The sequence below is a fragment of the Etheostoma spectabile genome, chromosome 12, assembly GCF_008692095.1.
Source record: "Etheostoma spectabile isolate EspeVRDwgs_2016 chromosome 12, UIUC_Espe_1.0, whole genome shotgun sequence".
In the NCBI taxonomy this organism is placed as follows: domain Eukaryota; kingdom Metazoa; phylum Chordata; class Actinopteri; order Perciformes; family Percidae; genus Etheostoma; species Etheostoma spectabile.
Genome location: NC_045744.1, coordinates 1,921,560 through 1,944,910, shown reverse-complemented (window position 1 = coordinate 1,944,910; position 23,351 = coordinate 1,921,560). Strand labels below are relative to the sequence as shown.

General features: G+C 43.8%; 2 protein-coding genes across 3 annotated transcripts in view; one reads left to right on the top strand and one right to left on the bottom strand.

Annotated features, from left to right (window-relative positions):
- The window catches only part of LOC116698835 (arylsulfatase I), a 22,651-nt gene extending 13,582 nt beyond the window's left edge, over positions 1–9,069 (top strand). Inside the window, exons 6-11 of the mRNA XM_032531039.1 lie at positions 190–364; positions 3,336–3,572; positions 4,363–4,509; positions 5,011–5,158; positions 6,832–7,436; positions 8,143–9,069. Of these exons, the coding sequence (XP_032386930.1) occupies positions 190–364; positions 3,336–3,572; positions 4,363–4,509; positions 5,011–5,158; positions 6,832–7,436; positions 8,143–8,562 (1,732 nt within the window). The 3' untranslated portion in view covers positions 8,563–9,069. The remainder of the gene's footprint in view (positions 1–189; positions 365–3,335; positions 3,573–4,362; positions 4,510–5,010; positions 5,159–6,831; positions 7,437–8,142) is intronic.
- Positions 9,070–19,693: 10,624 nt separating this feature from the next.
- LOC116698834 (enhancer of polycomb homolog 1) overlaps positions 19,694–23,351 on the bottom strand; it is a 34,745-nt gene continuing 31,087 nt past the window's right edge. For both annotated transcript variants that reach the window (XM_032531038.1, XM_032531036.1), the window contains 3 exons: positions 23,213–23,351; positions 22,043–22,409; positions 19,694–21,247 (listed from right to left, as the gene is read on the bottom strand). In XM_032531038.1, the coding sequence (XP_032386929.1) occupies positions 21,175–21,247; positions 22,043–22,409; positions 23,213–23,351 (579 nt within the window). In that variant the 3' untranslated portion in view covers positions 19,694–21,174. The remainder of the gene's footprint in view (positions 21,248–22,042; positions 22,410–23,212) is intronic.

Here is a 23,351-nt window from a genome sequence, read left to right as displayed (position 1 = left end):
TCCAATTTAACCTGCTCCCGACCAGGTTAGGTCTTCAGCATCAGTTACCATGGCGATTTAACCCGGTAACAACTGACCCACCGTCGTGATACACAAAGCCCTGGGTTGAACTTGAAGTTACCTCTGGACTGATTACAATATGTTGTCCCTGTAGGTTTCTATGACTCACATGTCTCCATCTGTCTCTAGTTATGGGTCCTGCGATGGTCCGGGCTTGTGTGGTTACGATCTCCACAACGACGAGGGCGTGGCATGGGGCCAGGAAGGGAAATACTCCACCACGCTGTTCACGCAGAGAGCTCGCAAGATCCTGGAGAGTCACGAGCCCACGGACCGGCCGCTCTTCCTGCTGCTCTCCCTCCAGGTATCACGCTGTGAAAACCATCTCCGGAACATGATTCAACTTTAAGCCCCTCAAAATCTAAAAAGAAGAAAGGGCGGAAGGAGAGAAAGCATCTTTTTTTATGAATAGTTGCAGAGAATAGGTCAAATACAACCCAGCCTGACGTGTTTGGATGCAGTGTTAGTTTATGACTCTGTGTGGGGGGGGTCCAAAATGTTGGAATAACATTGAGGCCGCGTTAAAGTCTTTTGTTGTCTATAAGCCTCAGAATCTTATTTACAGACTGTTTGGCACACATGGACTTTAAACCGCATTTAATTAAACGCAGGCCAGACAGAAAATGTAACTAGGGGCGTTTTCATGTATATTCCTCTTTAAAACATACCTGCAAACTAGTTGCTTTTCAGCGAAAATTGCCATTTTGAATGGGGGAAATGGCATCCACGTGATCCAAAGAGTGTGTGTGTGTGTGTGTGTGTGTGTGTGTGTGTGTGTGTGTGTGTGTGTGGTGTGTTGTGTGTGTGTGTGTGTGTGTGTGTGTGTGTGTGTGTGTGTGTGTGTGTGTGTGTGTGTGTGTGTGTGTGTGTGTGTGTGTGTGTGTGTGTGTGTGTGTGTGTGTGTGTGTGTGTGTGTGTGTGTCCCTGTAATGCCTTCTGCGCTGCTCTCTGATGCTAAGAAACAGATGGTAGAGGCAACTGACACATCCCTGCATGTTAACGCTATTAAACACTACACTTGGCAGCAGGTAACGTTAGCCTAACGTTAGCTAGCAGCTGGATTAAACACATTAAAAGGGGGGAGGCATTTGTCTGTATTTCACTGGAGAGGATTCCAACAACAGTCTGAAAAGCAGCACAGACTCAGCCTTGCCAGCCTCGTGGTGCATTCAAAGTTACAGTAAAATACCCTTTTCCTATCCAGTGGTTGTTGTTTTTTTGTTTACGGGTGACATAAGTTATTGTTATTACATTTTTAATTTTGACCCTGTGGCCTTAGCACAGGGTATGTTAAAAGAACCAAACCTGTTAGGACCAACAGGAAAGGGACTCAGTTCTTTTGACGTTCACGGTGTCAGTTTACTTGAAGAAGTTCTCTTTCTGGTCCCCTTCAGCTCTGACAGGGCCTCAAAGCTACAATAGACACGTTGTGTTGTGTTCACAATGCACAGGTGAAGAGAACTGCAACCCAGTCTTTAAGGGAACAGTACTCAGACCAGCTCCCGAAGAGTTCTGGGTTTGTTTTAGAGGAGTCCCTTTGGAGTGTTCACAAATGTGCAAAAAAATGCTGACTAATAGGTCTGAGTTTGTTTGGAGGGCTGAAATAAACAAAGAGTTTAAACTCAAGCTGTTTTACAGTGCCTTGCAATGGTATTTATCCCCCCCCCCCCTTGGCTTTTTACCCACAGTATTTAGTTACATTACTGCCTTTAGTTCAATGTTTTTTTAATCTGAATGTTATGTGTTGGATCAGAACACAAAAGTTGGTGAAGTCGGAAAATTGGCATGCGTGTATGTATTCACCCCCTTTGTTATGAAGCTCATAAAAAGCTCTTGTGCAACCAATGACCTTCAGAAGTCACTTAATTAGTGAAATGATGTCCACCTGTGTGCAATCTAAGTGTCACATGATCTGTCATTATGATTATATACACACCTTTTTTGAAAGGCCCCAGAGGCTGCAATAGGATCTGGACATAGGACGACAATAATCCATACGCTCCATAGATCTGGGCTTTATGGCAGAGTGGCCAGATGAAAGCCATTACGTTTTCAGTTTGCAAAAAGGCGTCTGGGAGACTTCCAAAATGAATGGAGGACGGTGCTCTAGTCTGATGAGACTAAAATTGAACTTTTTGGACATCAAAGAAAACGTCTGGTGCAAACTTATCACATCACCCTAAGAACACCACCCCAGCAGTGAACCAGGGTGGTGGAGCATCTGGCTGTGGGGAGGTTTTTCAGCAGCCGGGAGTGGGAAACTGGTCAGAGTTGAGGGAAAGATGGATGGTGCTAAATACAGGGATATATTTACAGATAGAGTGGGTCTAGACCACTCTATAATTTATAGATAGAGCAGGTCTAGACCGCTCTATAATTTACAGATAGAGCAGGTCTAGACCACTCTATAATTTACAGATAGAGCAGGTCTAGACCACTCTATAATTTACAAAGCCCCAACAGTTCTAGCCAATCCCCCAAGAGCAAGCATTTAGTGCGACAGTGACGAGCAAAAACTCCTTTTAGGAAGAAACCTGGGCCAGACCCAGGCTCTTGGTAGGTGGTGTCTGATGTGGCCGGTTGGGGGGGTGATGCACAGTGGCAATAATCATCACCATAGAGAGACTAGAACAGACTACAAATGGTAGTCGTAGTAGTTCATGTCATAGCAGAGCGCTGCAGGGCGTTACAGGGTGTAGCGTGGCATAGCATAGGTGGACGTAGCGGGACGCAGCAGGGTTCAGCAGGACGCTGCAGGACACTGCAGGACTTCGCAGAGCGTAGCAGGGTGTAGCCAGGGGATGCAGCAGGACCACGGCAACAGTATGCTGGGCAAAAAGAAAACATAATGCCTCCAGGGAGCTAGGTTAGTAACAAGAATTTCGGGGACAGGATGCACACAAATAATAAGATATCTGAAATATTTTGCCTATTCCTATTCTCCACATAACATAGGCTGCAAAGGGACACTGGCATCACCAATTTCAATATTTTTAAATACTTTGCACCACTTGGATATCTTAGGACTTTATATTCCTATAACCCAGATAAGTCTCCACTATCACTTTAGACTTACATGGGGGGTTATAAACATTTGTCTGATTTTCTGTTGCGATTTGTGGGAGATTCACCCTTTTTCTACCAAAATGCTATTGGTTTTATGTAAAGTTCTGCACCAAGACATACAAAAAATAATTACAAATAACCACTTCAAAAATAATGAAATCAAATGTACAAAGTGTAAATGCACTATGTAAATGTTTTTTTTCCTCCAGGCAGTTCACACTCCTCTCCAGATCCCCAAGTCCTACATCTACCCGTACCGCGGCATGGCCAACGTCGCCCGGAGGAAGTTCGCCGCCATGGTGTCCACGGTGGACGAGGCAGTCCGAAACGTGACCTACGCTCTGAGAAAGTACGGATACTACCGGAACAGCGTTATCATCTTCTCCACCGACAACGGGGCCCAGCCCTTCACCGGGGGGAGCAACTGGCCGCTCCGAGGCCGAAAGGTACACATACCTTTTATATATTTAGGATTTTCTACATCAATTTTACTGCAGAATTCAGTTTTAATAATATCTCCTACTTGCCTGTAAACACCTTATTCACCTTGCTTTTTACAGCTTCCGTAGGTTATATACTTTTTGTCTTTCTTTGGTTGTTTTTGACAGTTAAAGAAACATATCTACAGTCCTTCTTTTGCCAAATAAGGAGGAGTTTAACTGTTAGTATGAGATGTTTAAATAAAATGTATCTTGGATTCCCCCCCAAAAATAAAGTAATACTCATAACAATATCCTCGAGTGCCCGCAGATATTCACATGATGTGATATAAAATATCGAGGGGTGAATCAAATACAATATCATCATATCAAATACAAGGGGGTGGCAGTGGCTCAGTCTGTAGGGTGTTGGGTTGGGAACTGGAGGGTCACAGTCTCCTCACTGACCGAAGTACAGAATGTGAACTGGTAGCTGGAGAGATACCAGTTCACCTCTTGGGCACTGCCGAGGTGCTCTTGAGCAAACGACCCCCCTCCCTCAACGGCTCAGGGCGCCTGTTGCAGCACACTCACTCTGACATCTCTCCATTAGTGCATGTACAGTATATGACATGAGCAAGTGTTGTATTTCAGGCCTGTGTGTGTAATTGTAATTTCCCCACAGTGGATCAATAAGGAGTATAACTTACTAATATTAAAGTGATGCTGTAAATATCAGTGGTGCATATAGAGATCTCAGCCAACTAACGGGACTGGCTTTGCCACCTGTGGCTGACCCTCCGGCTTGTGTTTCCAGGGTACGTATTGGGAAGGTGGAGTCCGCGGCGTGGCGTTTGTTCACAGCCCCCTGTTGAGACGCAGGAGACGGGTCTCCAAAGCTCTGCTCCACATCACCGACTGGTTCCCCACGCTGGTGGGCCTGGCCGGGGGAAACACCAGCCTGGTCAGTGTAACTCACTATCTTTATGTGAACAACATTGTAGCAGGACTCGCTGCCATCATGGGTTACCCTCTGCAGAGTCTCGCGCTACCAGACCTACCTCCTAATGGAGATATCTTTGCTCTTGATCTATTATGATAAGTGCACAACTGGCCACATATACACTACACGATGTTCTAGCTCATGAATTATGTGTATGGGCAAGTCAGTGCAGTCTGTACAGCTCCCAAAGAGCTTTTTTGGCATAGTATACAAGTAGGTTTCCATTGCCTAAGCAGATAAACAATCTACAATCGACATTGTAAGACTAATCCAGAAGCCCAATAGCCACTATTACCAAATTAATTCATTATTATTTCTGTGTGGTAAATTAATGACTTCATTAATGGTGCCAGATGAAATACTCTAATATAATGGAGGAAACGTGGACTGTAATCAGAGTCCCTGCTGGCACACATAAGACTTTTCCTGTCTATTCTCTGAGTGTATTTGTTTCCCTGTCAGAGTCCCGGCCTGGATGGTTTCGATGTTTGGCCCGCCATCAGCGAGGGGAAGGAGTCACCTCGTCAGGAGATCCTTCACAACATCGACCCCCTGCACAAACCTCCTGCTCAGACCATGAACTGGCACGTCAGCACGGAACAGGCATCAGGTGACTACCAAAATAAAAAGTTTAAAAAAAAGGTGGCGTACTAAAAGCTACTTCGGTCAGGGCGTCACAACATTTCATTACAAAACTGCACATGCATGGCAATAGGCTGGTAATTGGGTGTACATGTAGTATCTGTTGTACTGTGTATTTTAGAGTAAGCAGCATGGCGAGTGACAAGCGGGGTAGTTCATCATTACATTTAACTTGTTTTTGGATTATGGCAACAAAAGGTACAGTTAAAAGATGAAGCTTTTTACCACATCTCATGGTTTCATCATTGCTCAGTTGTCATGGGAATACTAAATGTGCAACTGCTTAACTAGTAATGATAAGTATGTAGATAAACCTATTGTGCGAGTTGCACTTGGTGCAGTATTGTGATGTCTCAGAGTCGTATCTAGCACCCAGAGATGACCTGTTAAAAAGTTTTATTGTCTGTGGTAGGAATGATTTCTTGTAAATTTGATGCAAATGCTTCATTTTGAGGTGGGTTTATGGCATTTTGAATGCACCGTTTAATTTTGAGGTAGATATGTCACATATGCATATCAAGTAGGGCTGCACGATATTAGGAAAATATCGAATTGCGATTATTTTGACTGATATTGCAACGATTCACAATATTGGAGGGAATGATCATTTTTGTATCATTATTGCAATTTTTTGGAGAAAAAAAAATTGATTGCACATTTTGCCTTTAACACATATTGAACCCCTATGCTATTTGGATATTGCACTAGTTCATATTGCGATTTCAACAAAGTTGCAATTAATTGTGCAGCCCTGCTGTCATGAGGCATTTTGTGTGTGCAGTTTTGGGAATTGTGTATAGAGTTTTGAAAAATGGAGACAGTTTTAAACATATGTTAAAAAAAACTGTAATCCCACAACGGGGAAATTCACAGTGTTGCAGCAACAAGGGATGGGGTATTGGGGGGGGTAATAGTATGAAGAGCAGTAGAATATGGCTAAGTATGTATAAGTGTAGTTATAGTATGTACATTTGTTAGTAAATAAATAGAACACTATGGGTGGAATTGGGGGTTTGGGGGCTTGGATGCTTGGTTGTCACCAGGATGCAGAGTTCAGTAGGGGGACAGCTGCAGGAAAGAAGCTCCCTCTGAACCTGCTGGTTCAGGTGCAGAGAGACCTGTAACGCCTTCCAGAGGGTGGTGGGGTAAACGGTCTGTGGTTGGGGTGGGAAGAGTCTTTGATGATGCTGCACGCCTTACGCAAGCAGCGCTTCCCCTGAGGGCCTCGATGGAGGGGGGTGAGGAACCGGAAATGCGTTGGGCAGTACATACTGTACCTACTAACTAACTACAGCTTGGAGGGGATGACGGTGTTGAATGCTGAACTAAAGTCAATGAACAGCATTCTCACATAGGTGTTGCTTAGGGTGGGGTACCGAACCCTGTACCTTAACCGGTCTCAACCGAATCACGTCAGTACTACTTAGTATTGGTTCACGTAAAATCAAACAGTCCCAAATTTTGGAACCTGAGAGTAAGCTCAAGCTTATCTGTCCTCTCTGAGTATTGACACAGAGCAGAGGTCTAACACACACACACACACACACACATGTGGCTCTTTTCCGGAATAAAGTAATTTGGCTAGTGTTTACTTCATATTCCTCATTCGTCTAACTTGTGTTTTCTTGGTTTTGCCGGTAGGAAAACCAAAAGGCGCAAAGAAGCCAAAGAAGAAGAAGATCCTGAAGCAGAAACCAAAGCAGAAGGCAGCGTTCAGGTTGAAGACCACCAAGAAACCTCGGACGTTTTCCCATCATGCTGCTCAGCCTAAAGCCAAGCCCCTTCCCAAAGCCAAGCTTAAGCCCCTCCCAAAATCCAAACTTAAATCCAAGACCAAAGTCTACCCTCAGAACCAGAGACCGTCCCATTATATTCCACATCTGAAGTCCCACTCCAGCAAGTCTCCGTCAGTGTCAGGAACATCTGGCCCTAAATCTCCGCCTCACGTCCAATCACGTGTCAAGTCAAAATCCAGACGCAACACATCCCAGAACCTGTCCCTGGCAAGAACCCCTCGACCAAAGTCCAAGACCCAGCCCAAACTACATTTAAAGTCAAAGTCAAGGCGGCCACCATCCCAACACCAGAACATGTCCCGGCAGGGGACACCTCCGCCAAACCCCCGTCCCACTCCCCAGTTCAGTCTCCAGCCGGTGTGGGACACGTCGGTCCAGGCCGCCATCAGAGTCGGAGACTGGAAGCTGCTGACAGGAGACCCAGGACACGGAGACTGGGTCCCCCCACAGGTACTGCAGCACATTAGGGCTGCTCCATTATAGAAAAAAACCATAGGCCAGATCCCACAGTGAGCCTGGAGGACTGAGGACAAAAGACTCCCAGACTTAATTGATCTCAGGTGCTAAGCGAGTGAGTGTGTGAGGGACAACCTCACGCCTCCACGCACAGCAAAGAATCGCAAATGTTTTGGTTTAATATTGAAATCAGGATTATGTAACACAGTTACTCGTTGACCTTTGGAAAGATGTTGCACTTATTGAAGTTAAACAGGGAAACACTGACAATTCCCTTCATACCTTTCCTGCACTCACCTTGAAATTATCAATAAAAAACATTAAGAAAAGAAAAAAATAATGCAAATAAAAGAAAAGCAAAAATAAATTAGGTCAAAATAAATTTGTGACATAAAAGGTTCTTCAGCAAACACGACAAAATAAGAGTTTACTTGCTAAACCTGATGTGCAAAATGCATTTTGAGCCTAGTTTAGTTTATTGGTTTACCCATGTACAAATACTACAGATTAATATACACATAATCAATACGAGATGTGACGGAGAGATGAAAAAATTAAAAAAAGAGGAGGTTAATCTGGGCTCTCTCCAATGCATACTCCAATTAAAATGAAAAGATAAACTAAAATAATTCTTACAGTGTACAAGTGTGTTGGTACAGCCTTCCGTATCAGTGAACTCTGTCCTTTCAACCGTCCTCAGGTCCTTCCCACGCTCCCTGGACGCTGGTGGAACCTGGAGCGGGCCGCCTCGGCGCTGCCCCAACCCTCCTCCCCGAAAACCGTCTGGCTGTTCAACATCACGGCCGACCCGTGCGAGCGCCAGGACCTGGCGGACCAGAGACCGGACGTGGTCCAGCGGCTGATGGCCCGGCTCGCCCACTACAACCGAACCGCCGTGCCGGTCTATTTCCCGCCCGACGACCCTCGAGCCGATCCCAGCCGGCACAAGGGGGCCTGGGTGCCCTGGGTGCACGGAGACGAGGGCGAGGAGGGGAAGTACCGCGGGGTGTACAAGAAAGGGAAGAACAAGAAGAAGAGGAAGAAGCCCGTGTGCCCGCTGTGCAAGCTGCAGGCGTTCTTTCTGAAGCTGAACACCAGGATGATGTCCAACCGGATCTGAGGGGTCGGCTCCAGCCCTGAAACCATCGTGTCAAAGACATCTTTGTTCTCCTAAAAACCAGAAAAGTAATAGCCAGGGGAGTTAATTCCACTAAACAACAGTCACTTTTCTACACGCTCCTTTAAAAATCAAGTCCTGTCACATATCTCATCTGATACCAGGGCTCTTAAGGGGACACCAGGACCCTCATGTGTAAGACTTGATTCAGGCTTTTCACTGACTTATCAAAGGTCAGTTCACTCAAACCACGACATACTCTCTGACTTATCCCTTGTTGCCATGCAGTAGGGCTGGACTAGCCTGGCTCCGCCCTCTAATCTAATGGGGGTCTTTCTGCCAGATATGGCAATTATGACTTGATTTGTGATTATTGTTTTTTTTTAAATAGTTTTTTTTTTTTTTTTTAAACACTGAAAGTAGCACATTTCTGTAAAAAATCTGTGATATGTAATATCCTTCCAGCCTTTATCTAATGAACAAACAGTAAGTATAATAACAAAAAGAGGAGTAAAAACACCAAACATTCAACGAAATATTTCACATTCGACTGATTCAGCCAATCGCATTCCTTCAAATCGCGATTTTGTTTTGTGAACAGGGCTGCAGTTGATCGTAATTTTATCAAAATCGCAATTTGGACAAGTGCAATATCCAAGTTGTAGTGGAGCGCAATCTTTGTTAACCCTTGTGTTGTCCTCGGGTCAACTTCACACGTTTCATAGTGTTTTATATCAGAAATATGGATTTCTTTCAACCAAATTGCCCAAAAATAACAGGGAGGATTCCATACAACGCTCTTCAGGTAAAATTAATGATTACTTTCATTACATTTTTGGGGTGTTTTATTTAATCTTATAGCATTTAAATTTGAATTGTTTAATGGTTTCAAATCAGAATTCAGACTAAACTCTGACATCTACCCCTCTGAGATCCACTCAACATCCTCTGATTTTAACTATTAGTCAAAATAATTCATAATTTCAATTCAATTTTATTTATAGTATCAATTCATAACAAGAGTTATCTCAAGACCACTTGACATGATAGACCACCACTCCAGAATTTACAGGACAACAGTTCTAGTTTCCTCAGAGCAAAACAGTGCGACAGTGGCGAGGAAAAACTCCTTTTAGGCAGAAACAACTCGGTCAGACCCAGGTCTTGGTTAGGCGGTGGTCTGAGGGCCGGTTGGGTAGGGAAATAACAAAAATAGAAAAAAATAGTAGTTGTATAGCTTCTTTGCTCCATGTAGTTATGGAATAGCGGGCACTGTGGGCATTACAAGGCACAGCAGGACGTAGCAGGACGTAGCTGGGCACCGCAGAGCGCAGCAGACGAACATGGCACCGCAGAACGTGTAGCGGGACCATGGCGACAGCTGCTACCCTGAATTTCGGAGCCCCTCTGATCCGGGAACATGCTGGGAAAAAAAAACATAAGGACTCCGGGGAATGACTCCCCAGAGCTAGGTTAGTAACAAGCCTTTCTGGGACATGGGCACATAAATGGAAAGATAAAATAGAGGAGAGAGGAGCATTGTGTCAAGGAAGTCCCCAGCTGTCTAAAACTATTATTACAGCAAAACCAAGAGAGACAGGGTAAGAGAGGAGCCTGGTCGGCTAGAACTCTCCCCAACCGATCGGGCTGTATGCCAAGTCTCCCTTTAGTTCTATTATATTCTTGATTATATGATAGATAAATCTGACAACTATGACGAAGCAGTGGCCGGGGTTAGGCGGACGCTGCGACTCCTCACTCCCTAACAATATTCGATTCTATGCCTAACTATAAGCTTTATCAAAAGAAAGTCTTAGCCTACTCTTAATGTGGAGCGGTGTCTGCCTCCAGACCCAAACTGGAACCTGGTTCCACAGAGAGGAGCCTGATAACTGAACGCTCTGGCTCCCTTTCTACTTTTAGAGACTCTAGAGAACCACCATTAACCCTGCCCTCTGGAGCGTAGTGCTCTGGTGGGGTAGTAAGGTACTATGAGCTCTTTAAGATAAGATGGTGAAAAAGCACAACAAAAATATTCATTTTCAATTTTGACCTGAAAGGACAAGTTGATGGTTAACGGGAAGACAACACGAGGGTTAAAGTCCAAACGTGTCAAACCATTCTGAATGGAAGTATTATGAGAAAACATCTGTATGGTACAAATCCTCACACTATAATCATTTTGATTTATTTAAGATGAAATAGTAGTAAATGAAAATTAGAATAATGATACAAACATGATCATTCCCTTCAATATAGTGAATCATATTGCAATCGCAATAAAAGTCAAAATAATCCCAATTAGATATTTTCCTCATATTGTGCAGCCCTAATAGAAACTCTTGACTTGACAGATAGTAACCCTGGGCAATATTAATTATTGCATGGTAAGATAGAACTTACAGTAACATGAAACTGGGTTTGTGATTTGGGTGAACTGATCCTTTAAATTCTCAACTATTCTGGTGGTAAGGTGGGTTTTTTTCTTTACTAATGTGACCGCTGATACACTCCTCAGCACTTGATTTATTTTTTTTATGTGATTTTATAAATTGTGTCCTCTCATCATGACGCCTGTTGTTCCTGTTTGACTTGTCGTCACTCCCAATCTGACAGAGTCCTCGGCACGAGGGCCGACGCTGTGTGGCAGTGAGATGTGTGTTCCCACTGTAAATCTTTTCATTATGTTATGTTTCTTTAACTTGGAGCTAACTGAACCTACGATTTGGGTTTGGAAGCAAATGCGCAAATGTTTACATTTGACAGTGAAAGTGCATGAGCGTGATCATTTTTTGTTTTCTTGTGTCATATGGAACAAAATAGGACAAGGTTTTCATATTTTCACGTTTTACATTGCACATCCCAGTGAATACAGATGTGTTTCTAATATGTGTTGTCATATACGTATGTGTCACTGTGGCTGAAACAGGCCTGTGGATACTGTGGCTGTTTGAATGTATTGCCAGTGGCGAGCATATCTTGACGATGAATTTACAGTACGTGTTTTTATTTCACTACGTTGTACTGTGAACAGCAGAAACTGCCAAACTTATTCAGCCCTATACAGAACTACCAGTATAATTACTTCAACATTTCTAAGCTTTTTGAAGACATTAAAGATGCTCTGAGTGATGTTACTTCTTCTTGATGTTCAAAGTCCTCATCCTGTCCCAGACACAGTTTTAGGGGACCACTAAGGTCTATATAAAAGAGACTTCAGTACAGTTCTAGGGGACCCACTAAGGTCTATATAAAGAACTTCAGATACAGTTTAGGGACCACTAAGTCTATAAGAGACTTCAGATACAGTATTAGGGACCACTAAGGTCTATATAAAGACTTCAGATACTATAGGGGACCACTAAGGTCTATATAAAAAGAGACTTCAGATACAGTATTAGGGACACTAAGGTCTATATAAAGAGACTTCAGATACAGTATTAGGGACCACTAAGGTCTATATAAAGAGACTTCAAAGTGGCACACATTACAGTGGCACATTGTGGAAATTAATAGTTTCTTTCATGTATGTTAAACAAAAAAAGTCATTCATCATCATCGATAAAAGCTTGCGTGTTCAGAAAACAGGAGGAAGTCAAAAGTTACAGAAAAGGGTTTAGCAGCTTTAGAAAGATCTTTGAAGTAAGATGTTGGTTTCCTCCACCTTGAGCGAGACACCTAACGTCTAAATATTTCTGCGTGTTTGCACACTTTTCCAACAAAGGCCGCCTGTGGCTGCTGTGGCCGGCGGAGAGAGAAACCCTTTCAGTGACAGGGGCGCTTGATGTCTTCACCCTGAGCAAATAAAAGGTGAAACAAGATGACCTGTGACTCCCCATGTTTACTGGGAACAGCATACCAGGCATCACGAGTATGTTTTAGTTAAAGGTTCTCTTATGGTTTTTGGGGAACGCCCAGGCCAAGGCACAAGTTTTCATAAGTCTCTGAATGCTCTTCATTAAAATGACGCAGCACTGGAACATTTTATTTTAAAATTTTTGTAACTAATAAGTCTTTCCAGTGCACATGCCTAACAATACCAAATGCATATGGCTGTAGAAAGCCTGCATTTTACTGTGTCATTTAGTTTTTTATTGTATTGGGTTTATTACAAGTCCAAAATTAAGTCTCACGCCCCTCTTTGTGGGACAGACGTCTGACTAAGTCTCAAGTCTACAGCTCTGATACAAACTCTGACAGTTGTTATCAATGGATATATATTTCATCCTAATTGTTTAATTGAAGATATAGAATTAATTTTTTCATATCAGAAACTCAATGCAGACAAGGGTTTTAACCACTAGGTGGGGCCAGACATCTACAATCACTGCAGATTGGCAGTCCTGAGCCACATGAAACACACACACACACTCACAAATAAAGTTAGAAATATCTCCCTCTGTCACACACACACACACACACACACACACACACACACACACACACACACACACACACACACACACACACACACACACACACACACACACACACACACACACAATTGAGGGGACTATGAGCGCTACACACCAGGAGCATCTCTTTGCTGACACAATCGAGAAGAGGGAAGATGAGATGAAGAAGAGTTCTGTTCTCTGGTCACATTGACACAACCGTCTTCCTCTCACAGCAGATACAAAAAACACACAAAAGTCAAAGGCAGGATGTTCCCAGTGGCACGCTGAATATGGATCAGAACAAAAAGACACATTCATAGGATTCTACAGCATGACACGTGTTCAGAAATGTTCTAGTCAGACCAGTCTGACATTAGAACTACTACTGGTTGATGACTGGTTTTCTGAAGGGGCTTCTGGCTGCAGCTCTCCGTGCAGGCTACATTTGATATTGAATGGCATGAGGTTTGGATCCATTATAATGTGTGTGCTTTTTTTCTCCTTTGGTTAGTTTCATTTCATTTTGCCCTTGAGATTCATCATCTGAAAGCTTTCAGCGTCTCTCCCAGCTACAGACTGTAGTGTTGTTGCCGTTTGTGGGACTGAACCTCCGTCAAGGCCTCAGTGTACTCTGCAACGCATCACGTTGGAAATGTGTCTTATGTCCCAGAATCAAAGTCCCTCTGTGTCCTTTAAAGCATCCGGAGTCAGCATGCCACTCCACAGTGGGAACATACATGTTACAGCCTCTTGGGGCATATTGTTATTCGTGATGCTGGACTACAGGGCCTGAAGTGAACTTTTGTCGACCACCTGCCACTGTCACTTTTCCCCAAACAGTTTTTTTTTGCCTCATAAAGGTGAAAAACAGGAGTTACTGTGTCTCTATGATCCTCAGCATCCTTTCCTGTCCTGGGCTGGGACACACATTCATACACACATTCATACTTTTCCTGCATCCACCTGGTGTGTTTGTGTGTGTGTGTGTGTGTGTGCGTGCGAGTGAGGGGGGGCAGCAGCCCCGCCCGCTGCAGCAGTCACACACATCTCGTCTTCATATCAGAAACAAGGAAATGAATTGGACCCGTTCTCACTCCTCCGTTATGACTTCTTCCAGTTGGAGAACACATCACCTGGGATGCGTTATTCTGCAGATGTCGACTGTGCTGCTACGTCTTGTAAATGCTCCTTTAATTGACTAAAACCTAAAAAAACTGAGGGGAAGAGTGTAAAAAAACAAGTCCAGAGCATGTAAGCCTGCATGATGAATGCTTCACTTTGAACTCAAAGAACAAAGATGGAGACACTTTGACCGGGCTCAGACACCAGACAGGTATTTGGTCAACATGATCGGGTGTTGGCAGACAACCTTGACTGTCCCTGTTTGGCCCCTGACTCATCAGCCCTAATGAGGCTGCCGGTCCATCCGCCCAGCGGCCTTCACCTGCTTGTCATTAGGGCTCTCCCCGGTAATTGAAAGCAGCGTCTGCAGATGGAGATATGAAGGTGTCTGGGAGAGATAAAGTCCGCACGCATGCAAAGCAAAAAGCTGCAGATAATGAGGCCGGGGTGTGAGAGCGTCTTTGTGATTCAGTCTCTTTGGCTTTTGATCGAGTCCTAAAGAGATTAACCTCGCTCAAAGCACCAAGCCGCGTCCCAAAACGCTTCTTTTATTACAGCAGCAGCAACATTCCTCATGGCAAAAGGGATGTTTCTCACAACAGAAAGAGGGGAGTCAATGTCAGTCCCAGGGATTTTGAACAGGGTTTCTGATGACAAAAAGTTTACCTTGCTCAAGTGGTGCGATGTAAATCAGTTTCATGGGGGGGGGGAGTAAAGTGGAGTAAAAAGTATAAACCAGGTACCCCCAAGTTTATTGGAAAAAACACGCCCTAAACGTAAAAAGTCGAGAATAGCACCAAAAACTAAGGAAAGAATTGTAAATTTTGTTTTGAAAAAGGCGACAAAAACTTCCAAAAACTTGGAAGAAGCATCAAAAATGTTCCAAAAAAACGACAAATGCATTGGAAAACTCCCAACCTTGGTCCAGAATTCCAGCCACTAGAGCCCCGAGTCCAAAATGCGGTCTTTCCTTAGTATGGGACATTTCTGAGTCTGTAGCTTTTGAGGAGGAGAGGGGGGGGGGGGGCGAGGTGGAGGCTGGGGGTGTGGCCTTGACCAACTGCCACTTTGCCCATTTGAAAGCCATGATGTCTCTCTCTCATGGGGGCAAATTCTCTGGCCGGCAAAGCAAAGAAAGAGGAGGTAACCTTTCCCCTTATGACCTCAAGGGGATTCCAGATCGGCCCATCTGAGCTTTCATTTCCTCAAAGGCAGAGCAGGATACCCAGGGCTCGGTCTACACCTATCACCATTTCTAGCCATGTGGGGGGGGGGGGGGGGGGGGGGGGGGGGCATAGGCAGGCTGGGGGACTCATATTAATGTTGAAAACCCATAAAGTGACATTTTCATGCCATGGGAGCTTAAAAAGCGTGTAATGTAAGTAGTGACTGTAGGGCGATGATATCAATGAAACAATATTTCACAGGTTTTTTTATAAAGCATACTATAACGACATCAAGGTGGTTCAAGAGCACGTGCCGATGTAGAAAAGGACAACTTCAGAATCTTTTACTCTCACTGCTGCACCGTTGCAGAGTGTTAAAGTGTGTAAAGAGGTCAGCAGCAGCTGTTTACCTGGCTCTTGTTCATTGGAGTAAACACACGGTGGGAAGGATAAGGGATTATACATTTAAATGTAAATTGTGCGTCTCAGAGGAGGAAAAGAGGAAAGACGATAAGAGCTGGGAAATATGAGGCGAGCCAGCCGCAGTGTGGTTCCCAGAGAGGGAGATTGCCTTAAACGTGCGTCTGACTCCATCATATTTGGATCTTTGCCTGTAATTGCTCGTTCCAAAAAAAGCGAGAGGGAGGAAAACTGGCAGCGCAAAAAGTTCTGAGGGACGTAAGAGATGCCGAGATCAGGTTCTTTAGGAAAGTGTAAGAGCGATTAACCAGTCTGAAAGCAATCTGGCTGCAGTTTAAATGCACTTTTTAGCAGAGAAATGATCAAATAGCCTACTGAGAGGAAAGTAGTTTGTAAGGTTGTTTGAAACTATTAATATGTATAAGTGCTTTATGAAAGTTTGCACACTGTAAAACACTTTTTTTTTTATTTCACTTTAAAAATAGAACTGACGCTCGTCCCCATGAGGAATTCTAAGCAATGACAACAAAACTGTCTGCGCGTTCGCATTTTACAAGCCTCAATGATTGTGTCGCCCCCTCCCCCCCCCCCCCCCCCCCCCCCCCCCTCCTCCACGCAGTTGCTAGTAGCCAAGGAGGACACGGAAGATTAAAAAACATGATGGACTCTCCAATACAGTAGAACAGTATTATGGACACTAGGTCTATAAAAGACTTCAGATACAGTATTATGACCACTAGGTATATAAAAGACTCGACGTATTAGGGACACTAAGGCTATATAAAAGAGCTCAGATAGTATTAGGGGACCACTAAGGTCTATATAAAGAGACTTCAGATACAGTATTAGGGGACACAAGGTCTATATAAAAGAGACTTCAGATACAGTATTAGGGGACCACTAAGGTCTATATAAAAGAGACTTCAGATACAGTATTAGGGGACAATAAGGTTATATAAAGAGACTCAGTACAGTAAGGGGACCACTAAGGTCTATATAAAGAGACTTCAGATTCAGTATTAGGGGACCACTAAGGTCTATATAAGAGACTTCAGATACAGTATTAGGGGACCACTAAGGTCTATATAAAGAGACTTAGATACCGTATAGGGGACCACTAAGGTCATATAAAAGAGGACTTCAGATACGTATTAGGTGACACTAAGGTCTATATAAAGGACTTCGATACAGATTAGGGGACCACTAAGGTCTAATAAAAGAGACTTCAGATACAGTATTAGGGGACCACTAAGGTCTATAAAAAGAGACTCAGATTACAGTATTAGGTGACCACTAAGGTCTATATAAAGAGACTTCAGATACAGTATTAGGGGACCACTAAGGTCTATATAAAAGAGACTTCAGATACAGTATAGGGACCACTAAGGTCTATAATAAAAGAGACTTCAGTACAGTAGTAGGGCACCACTAAGGCTATATAAAAGAGACTTCAGATACAGTATTAGGGACCACTAAGGTCTATATAAAAGCATCCAAAGAGCACCATGTCATGGGACCTTTAAAGGTCCATTTTGAACATACAATCTAAGATACCTTGTATATATTTTGCTTTTATTCATATTTTTGATCTACTTTGTCTTCTCCTCTACCAATGTGAAGAAAGAAGGCAACTTCTAAGATGGAGTGTTAACATCTGGAGTGTGTAGGATCAGGTCCTGATCTGTGCAGTGAGCTGAGATATATACATACATATGTTGTAGACAGAGACGCAACAGACGGGTTGGCCGAGAGCTCCGGTAAACATGCTGCATCCATGTACACGGTATGTGTCACGTAGTTGTACTTCACTTCCTTATTTAGTATTTCTGAATACTTGAACTCCACTGCATTGCCCCTGAGCATCTTCGTTAGGGGAGACCGGGGACAGCTGTCTGTTTCTCGGAGCCCTTTTAACCCACCGGGGTTAAAAATGTGACACAAACTAGTTCCATGTGTCTGCTGATAAAGATGGAGCTGTTATCTCTGCAACCCAAACAGAAAATGGAGGAAAATGTTACACTTTACCCCATAGTCCGGGTTAGTTGTACCATACCCTGGGGTGAGATGTAACATCATGGAATTTGGATTATGACTGAAAAAAGAAAAAAAAGAGTTAGGGATATATTAAATGCCTAATATTGGCCGATAATATCATCCCGCCGATATATCGGGCGGGCTCTGATCCAAACTTGCAAACGGAACCGACCCTGACGTATTTTTCTATATCGATGTCTTGTATTAATGTCTGTCCCGACGTGCTGTACCCATGTTTAATGTTTCTGCAGAACAGGAGCCTGCAGAAAACCAGTTTTTAAACTGAGTCAGGCCCGTTTTTATATTGTAATGTAGTGTTACTTGTTCTAACTTTCCTGTATAATAAATATATGAAATGAAATGAACTCCAAAATAAAATCAAACACACACAGGTTTGGCGAGTCACTGCTTGTGGATTGCCAAAACTAAAGAAAAAAAGAAAATAATAATAAGCATAATAATTGAGAGTGCACCTGCAGCAGGCTCTGTCGCCATGGTAACCGATGAACAGATTACACACCTGTGGGGAAAGACTGTTCCTCACAAAAACATGTACTTCTGTTTTTCTCTCTGTTGAAGTCAGCTCTCTCAAAATGTACAGCGTTAGGTCCCTGATGCTGAGGGAGAAAAGTCCTCAGAAAGACGTTTTGGGGACATTTTTAGAGCTTTATTGACAGGACAGCTGAAGACATGAAAGGGGAGAGAGGGGGGGGAATGACATTTAGCCAAGGGCCACAGGTCAGAGTCCAACCCAGGCCCCCTGCATCGAGGGGTAAACCTCTATCTATGGGCGCCCAGAAAGACTTTGAACTTGACGATTACAAAGGTGTGGAAACCCAAATATTATGCTTTACTAAACAAAAGCTCCAATAAAGGTCATTATTTTATGATTTTATGATTTTAGAGGCATTGTAACATACAAATTGAGTGGGTGATGTTGACCCTTTTTAAATAGAAATCAAAACCTTCTGCTTTGAACATTGGAACTTCTTGGATCACCGGAGCTAACTAACCACCCCCCCCCCCCCCACCCCAAACAATTCAAAGGTCCCAAGACATGGTGCTTTTTGGATGCTTTAATATAGGACCTTAGTGGTCCCCTAATCGTATCTGAAGTCTCTTTTATCTAGACCTTAGTGGTCCCTAATCGTATGAAGTCTCTTTATATAGACCTAGTGGTCCCTATACTGTACTGAAGTCTCTTATATAGACCTTAGTGGTCCCCTAATACTGTATTATGAAGTCTTTATATAGACCTTAGTGGTCCCTAATACTGTATCTGAAGTCTTTTATATAGACCTTAGTGGCCTATAATGTATCTAAGTCTCTTATATAGAACTGTAGGGTCCCCTAATACTGTATGAAGTCTCTTTTATAGACCTAGTGGTCCCTAATACTGTATCTGAAGCTCTTTATATAGACCTTAGTGGTCCCAATACTGTATCGAAGTCTCTTTATATAGACTTAGTGGCCCTAATACTGTATCTGAAGTCTCATATAGACCTTAGTGGTCCCTAATACTGTATCTGAAGTCTCTTATATAGCCCTTAGTGGTCCAAGTCTATCTTCTCTATAGACCTTAGTGGTCCCTAATACTGTATCTGAAAGCTCTTTATTGACCTTAGTGGTACCCTAATACGTCTTCTGAAGTCTCTTTTATATAGACCTTAGTGGTCCCTAATACTGTATCTGAAGTCTCAAACAAAAAACAAACTCAAAATGATATTTTCATTGGACCTTTAAGGCAGACTTTCAAATGTAATGTTTTTTTTTTTGTTGCTGCAGACAGTGTTGAGCTCCCTCAGCGGTTCCTTACCTGAGAGACATTAAACGCAGCGCTGCAGGTGGTTGGCCTGAGACGTAGTGGTGGTACTGCCCACAAACACTCACAGTACTACAAGCTTGTTCTCTTCAAGACACGTTAAAGACAGATGCCCCCCCCCCAAAAAAAATATGACAAAAATAAAAAAAATGAGACAAGCTGGTCATAACACATAATGCCCTGGATTTTTATTTCATTTTGTGACAATTCAAGAGGATTCTTAGTCTTTCCCATGTGTAGTGTGGGGTGTGTTGGAAGAATCTACAAAAACAAAAACTCATTACCTGGGCCACCGGAACGGGCACTGGGACCGTGGTACAGACAAAGAAAAACTACAAGTAGCCTTGTTCAGTACCAAACTCTTCACAGAAGAGAGCAATTTCTTTTTATATAGTTTATTCTTTTTTCCCCAAATGAAGGCACCCGATAACTTGTGGTTCATGGCCTTTCAGCCCTCTTGAGAGTTTAAAAAAAAAGAAAAGAAAAACATTTCATTCTTTTTCAATCCATACATGTTTTCTTTTTATATAGAGGCTGGAATGATAAATGTCAGATACTGCTTTTTAACACCCTTCCCGTTTTTTTAAGATCAACAAGTAACAAAAGAATGTTTTTTGTGTGAGAATTAAAAGAGGAAAATACAAAAATATTTATTTTGAAAAATGATAAGGGGAGGTGGGGGAATAATTCTTTAAAGAAAAAGTAAATAAGGCCATCTGGAGCAAACCGGAGGCCGAAATCATACAAAAGCAGCATCAATCAACAAAAAAATTATAGTGCTTAGATAAGTCAGAAGCAGCAAAGTCTTCTGGGAAAGAGTCATCATCCCCATTGTTCCGTTACTTGTCTCGGGAATATTTCATGTAAGGAAGAGCTGTGTGGACCTGACGAACTGATGCCTACGACGAACAACTCCCACCCGTGTTTCTACTGCCCTCGGGCTGGATGAACGCGCCGGGACGCCCCGGAGCATCGTGGAAGAACGCCTCACGACGGGCTAGCTCCCGGCCACGTTCTCAACACCCCCCCCCAAAATTAACCTAGCTAAACACGGACTACAGCACGGGGAACCAGTGACGCGTACAGTGTATATAAAATAAAAACATTACTAAAAAAAAATAAAATAAAACCCTGTGTAAACACTGCACAATAAATAGATCAGACAGCAGGTCCCACCATGCACGTGATGACAGACATCTTTCTGGGGTACAACTTTCACACCTCATACTCGCACCAGTTGTAGTTTGTCCTTTTCTTTTTAATTTGATTTTTTTTTCTTCTTTTTAGTATCTCGAGTGCAAAACATCACAAATGAACAATTCTGTATTCAAGTAATGTTATATACATGAACAGGGTGGTGGGGGGGGGGGTATTACAAATATGCAGTACTGTACATATAATTGCCATATTAAGAATTTACAGATGATCTCTTATTAACAGTAACAAATAGGGAAATGAGGGGAGAGAAAAAGAATTGTACGAGACGAGCATTGCAATTAAGTCCCAAACAGTTGCCATGGAAACCCAGCCTTGCCGTGCTCATTCCGCCACCAATTTGCTTTCACCACTAACGAATGATGCATAGCACCAAAAAAAAAAAAAAAAAAACATCAAAAAGGAGTTTTAACGGTTGGGCCGTGGTGCCGGGGGGAGGCTACGTCACCTCCATGGCCACTGTGTTCTCTGATAGACTGTTCAGTGCTGGCTTGTCTTGTTCGTGATTCTCCCTGTGGGACAGAAGAGACAGAGGAGACAGACTGGCGTTAAGCTGCAGCAGTCGGCACCGTGTCGAGCAATAATGTTGTAGCGCGTGGCGTTAGTCAGCCGGGTGCCGTATAACACATTCCTGCCAGGCTTGGATGTGATGAGAAGACACATCTGCTTAACCAATTGGGATCAACAGTGCAGCACATTGGGAAAAAGGGGGGGAAGGAGAAGAAGAAAAAAAAGAAAAAAAAAAAAAGGGGGGGGGGGGGGGCTGGAACTTTATTTAGTGGAGCCAAAAATTTAGTTTTAAATACTTCTCCAAGAACTTTACTAACAAAAGCCGAACCTGTGGCTAACGTTCCATTTCCTGATGTTGCTGCTGTGGTAAAGGACTCCGATTGTCCCTTGCGACCCTTTCTCCTCCAATACGAATAAAAATAAGATCAATGAAGAATAAACTGGCCCGTTTCAAATTAAATTTCATGTCGTTTAAAGCTTTACTAATATAATAAGAGGTAGAAAATCTCATTTAAAAACAGCGTTTCCATCTTTTGTCGTCGATGTACACAGAAAGAGCTCGGTGAGTGTGTACTCACACCCCCGCGCCCGTTGAAATTCAACAATGGGACAACCCTACGCCCTGATGAATTTCGCCAGAACACGCACCAAAGTCCGTGAGTCCGGACTCTGGGATTGGGCCGATGACCCACGCCTGTAACCATTGTGATGAACTCCAAACACACATTTATGATTCTGGTTTTACCGGCCATCATTCTGACCATCCTCGTATCATTGTGGTTGCATGCTTTTCTCACCTGGGCACTATGTCCAGCGCTGAGGCCGTTGCCATAGTGACCTTGGGTTTCTGACAGTTGGCGGTGGCGGCGGCGAGCTTTAAGGCGGATGTGGACATGGCGGCGCTCAGCATCCGCGGGGCGTGGACGCGCTTGCCGGAGGGGACGCCCAGACGGAGGCTGTTGTTTCCCAGCAGGACCTGAGTGGTGGCGGTGGTGGCGGCGGTGTTGACAGGGTGGGCGGTGCCGTTGTTGTTACTGGTGGCCAAGGTGGAGCTGGTGGTGGTGCAGGGGTGGAGCAAGGCGGGGGTCGGGGTAGAAGTGGGTGGAGGCGGGGCAGCGGGGGAAGGGGACGCTGTGCTCAAGAGGTGCGAGCCCTTGTAGACACCTGGGGGTCAAAAGAAGGGGGGGGGGGTTTCAGCTGTTCTTTCTATTGGAGACTCTAAACAGTGAATATGCAGCGTACTGTACTCCAACTTTAATATGTGCGCAGGTATAAAGGACTCGGAAAACTGGGAGAACGTGCACAGTGTCACGGCTGAAGGTCATTCAACAGCCGGATGGTTTCCTTTTCACCAGAACCACAAAGACCACTCCTGCGCCTGTAAGAGGACAGATCCTGCACCGTTTCTTCATCTGAATCTCAAATGGAATTTACATCTCGTCCCTTTTGTCAGTTATCTACTAATCCCTGCTGCCTGACAGTGGCATTGGGGGGGGGGGGGGGGAGTTGGTTCAGCTTGCTTTGTGCGGTTATCTGCTCTGTCAGTGCACTCTATTATGGGCTTTAGGACAGTAATTACTTCACCCTCATTGTTTGCTTTGTCTGTTCAGCTTATTGCAACACTTGGGTTATGTGCACGTCACACTTTAATTGTTTAGTTTGTTACTTTGCAGTTGCATAATGTGAATGTTTCATCACTTATATGACCGCACTTAACCCAACTCGTAGCTTCCAATGGTCATCAGAAAACGTGAAATGCAGTCAATCAAGACCAATGACCACCTTACTAAATAAAATAATGAGCAGTTACTGTGATGGCAAATAGTGTTTCTTTATTATGTTGACTACTGGTGAGAAATGAGCGACGCACTCAACAACAACGACAGGTCACTATATTTCCAGAGGACCAGACGTTCTCAGCCGCCTCGCCGTCGTCGAGTGAGACCCTCCTCTCAGCTCGCACGTACCTGAGGGGGAGAGGACGCCGTTGACTCCGCCTCCCAGGGCCAGCTCCTCCTTGGTTTTTAGAGCCAGCAGTTTGTCAGCGGTGACCAGGGCCGAGGCGGCTAACTGAGCGCTGGCCTGGTCCAACGTATTCGCCAGACT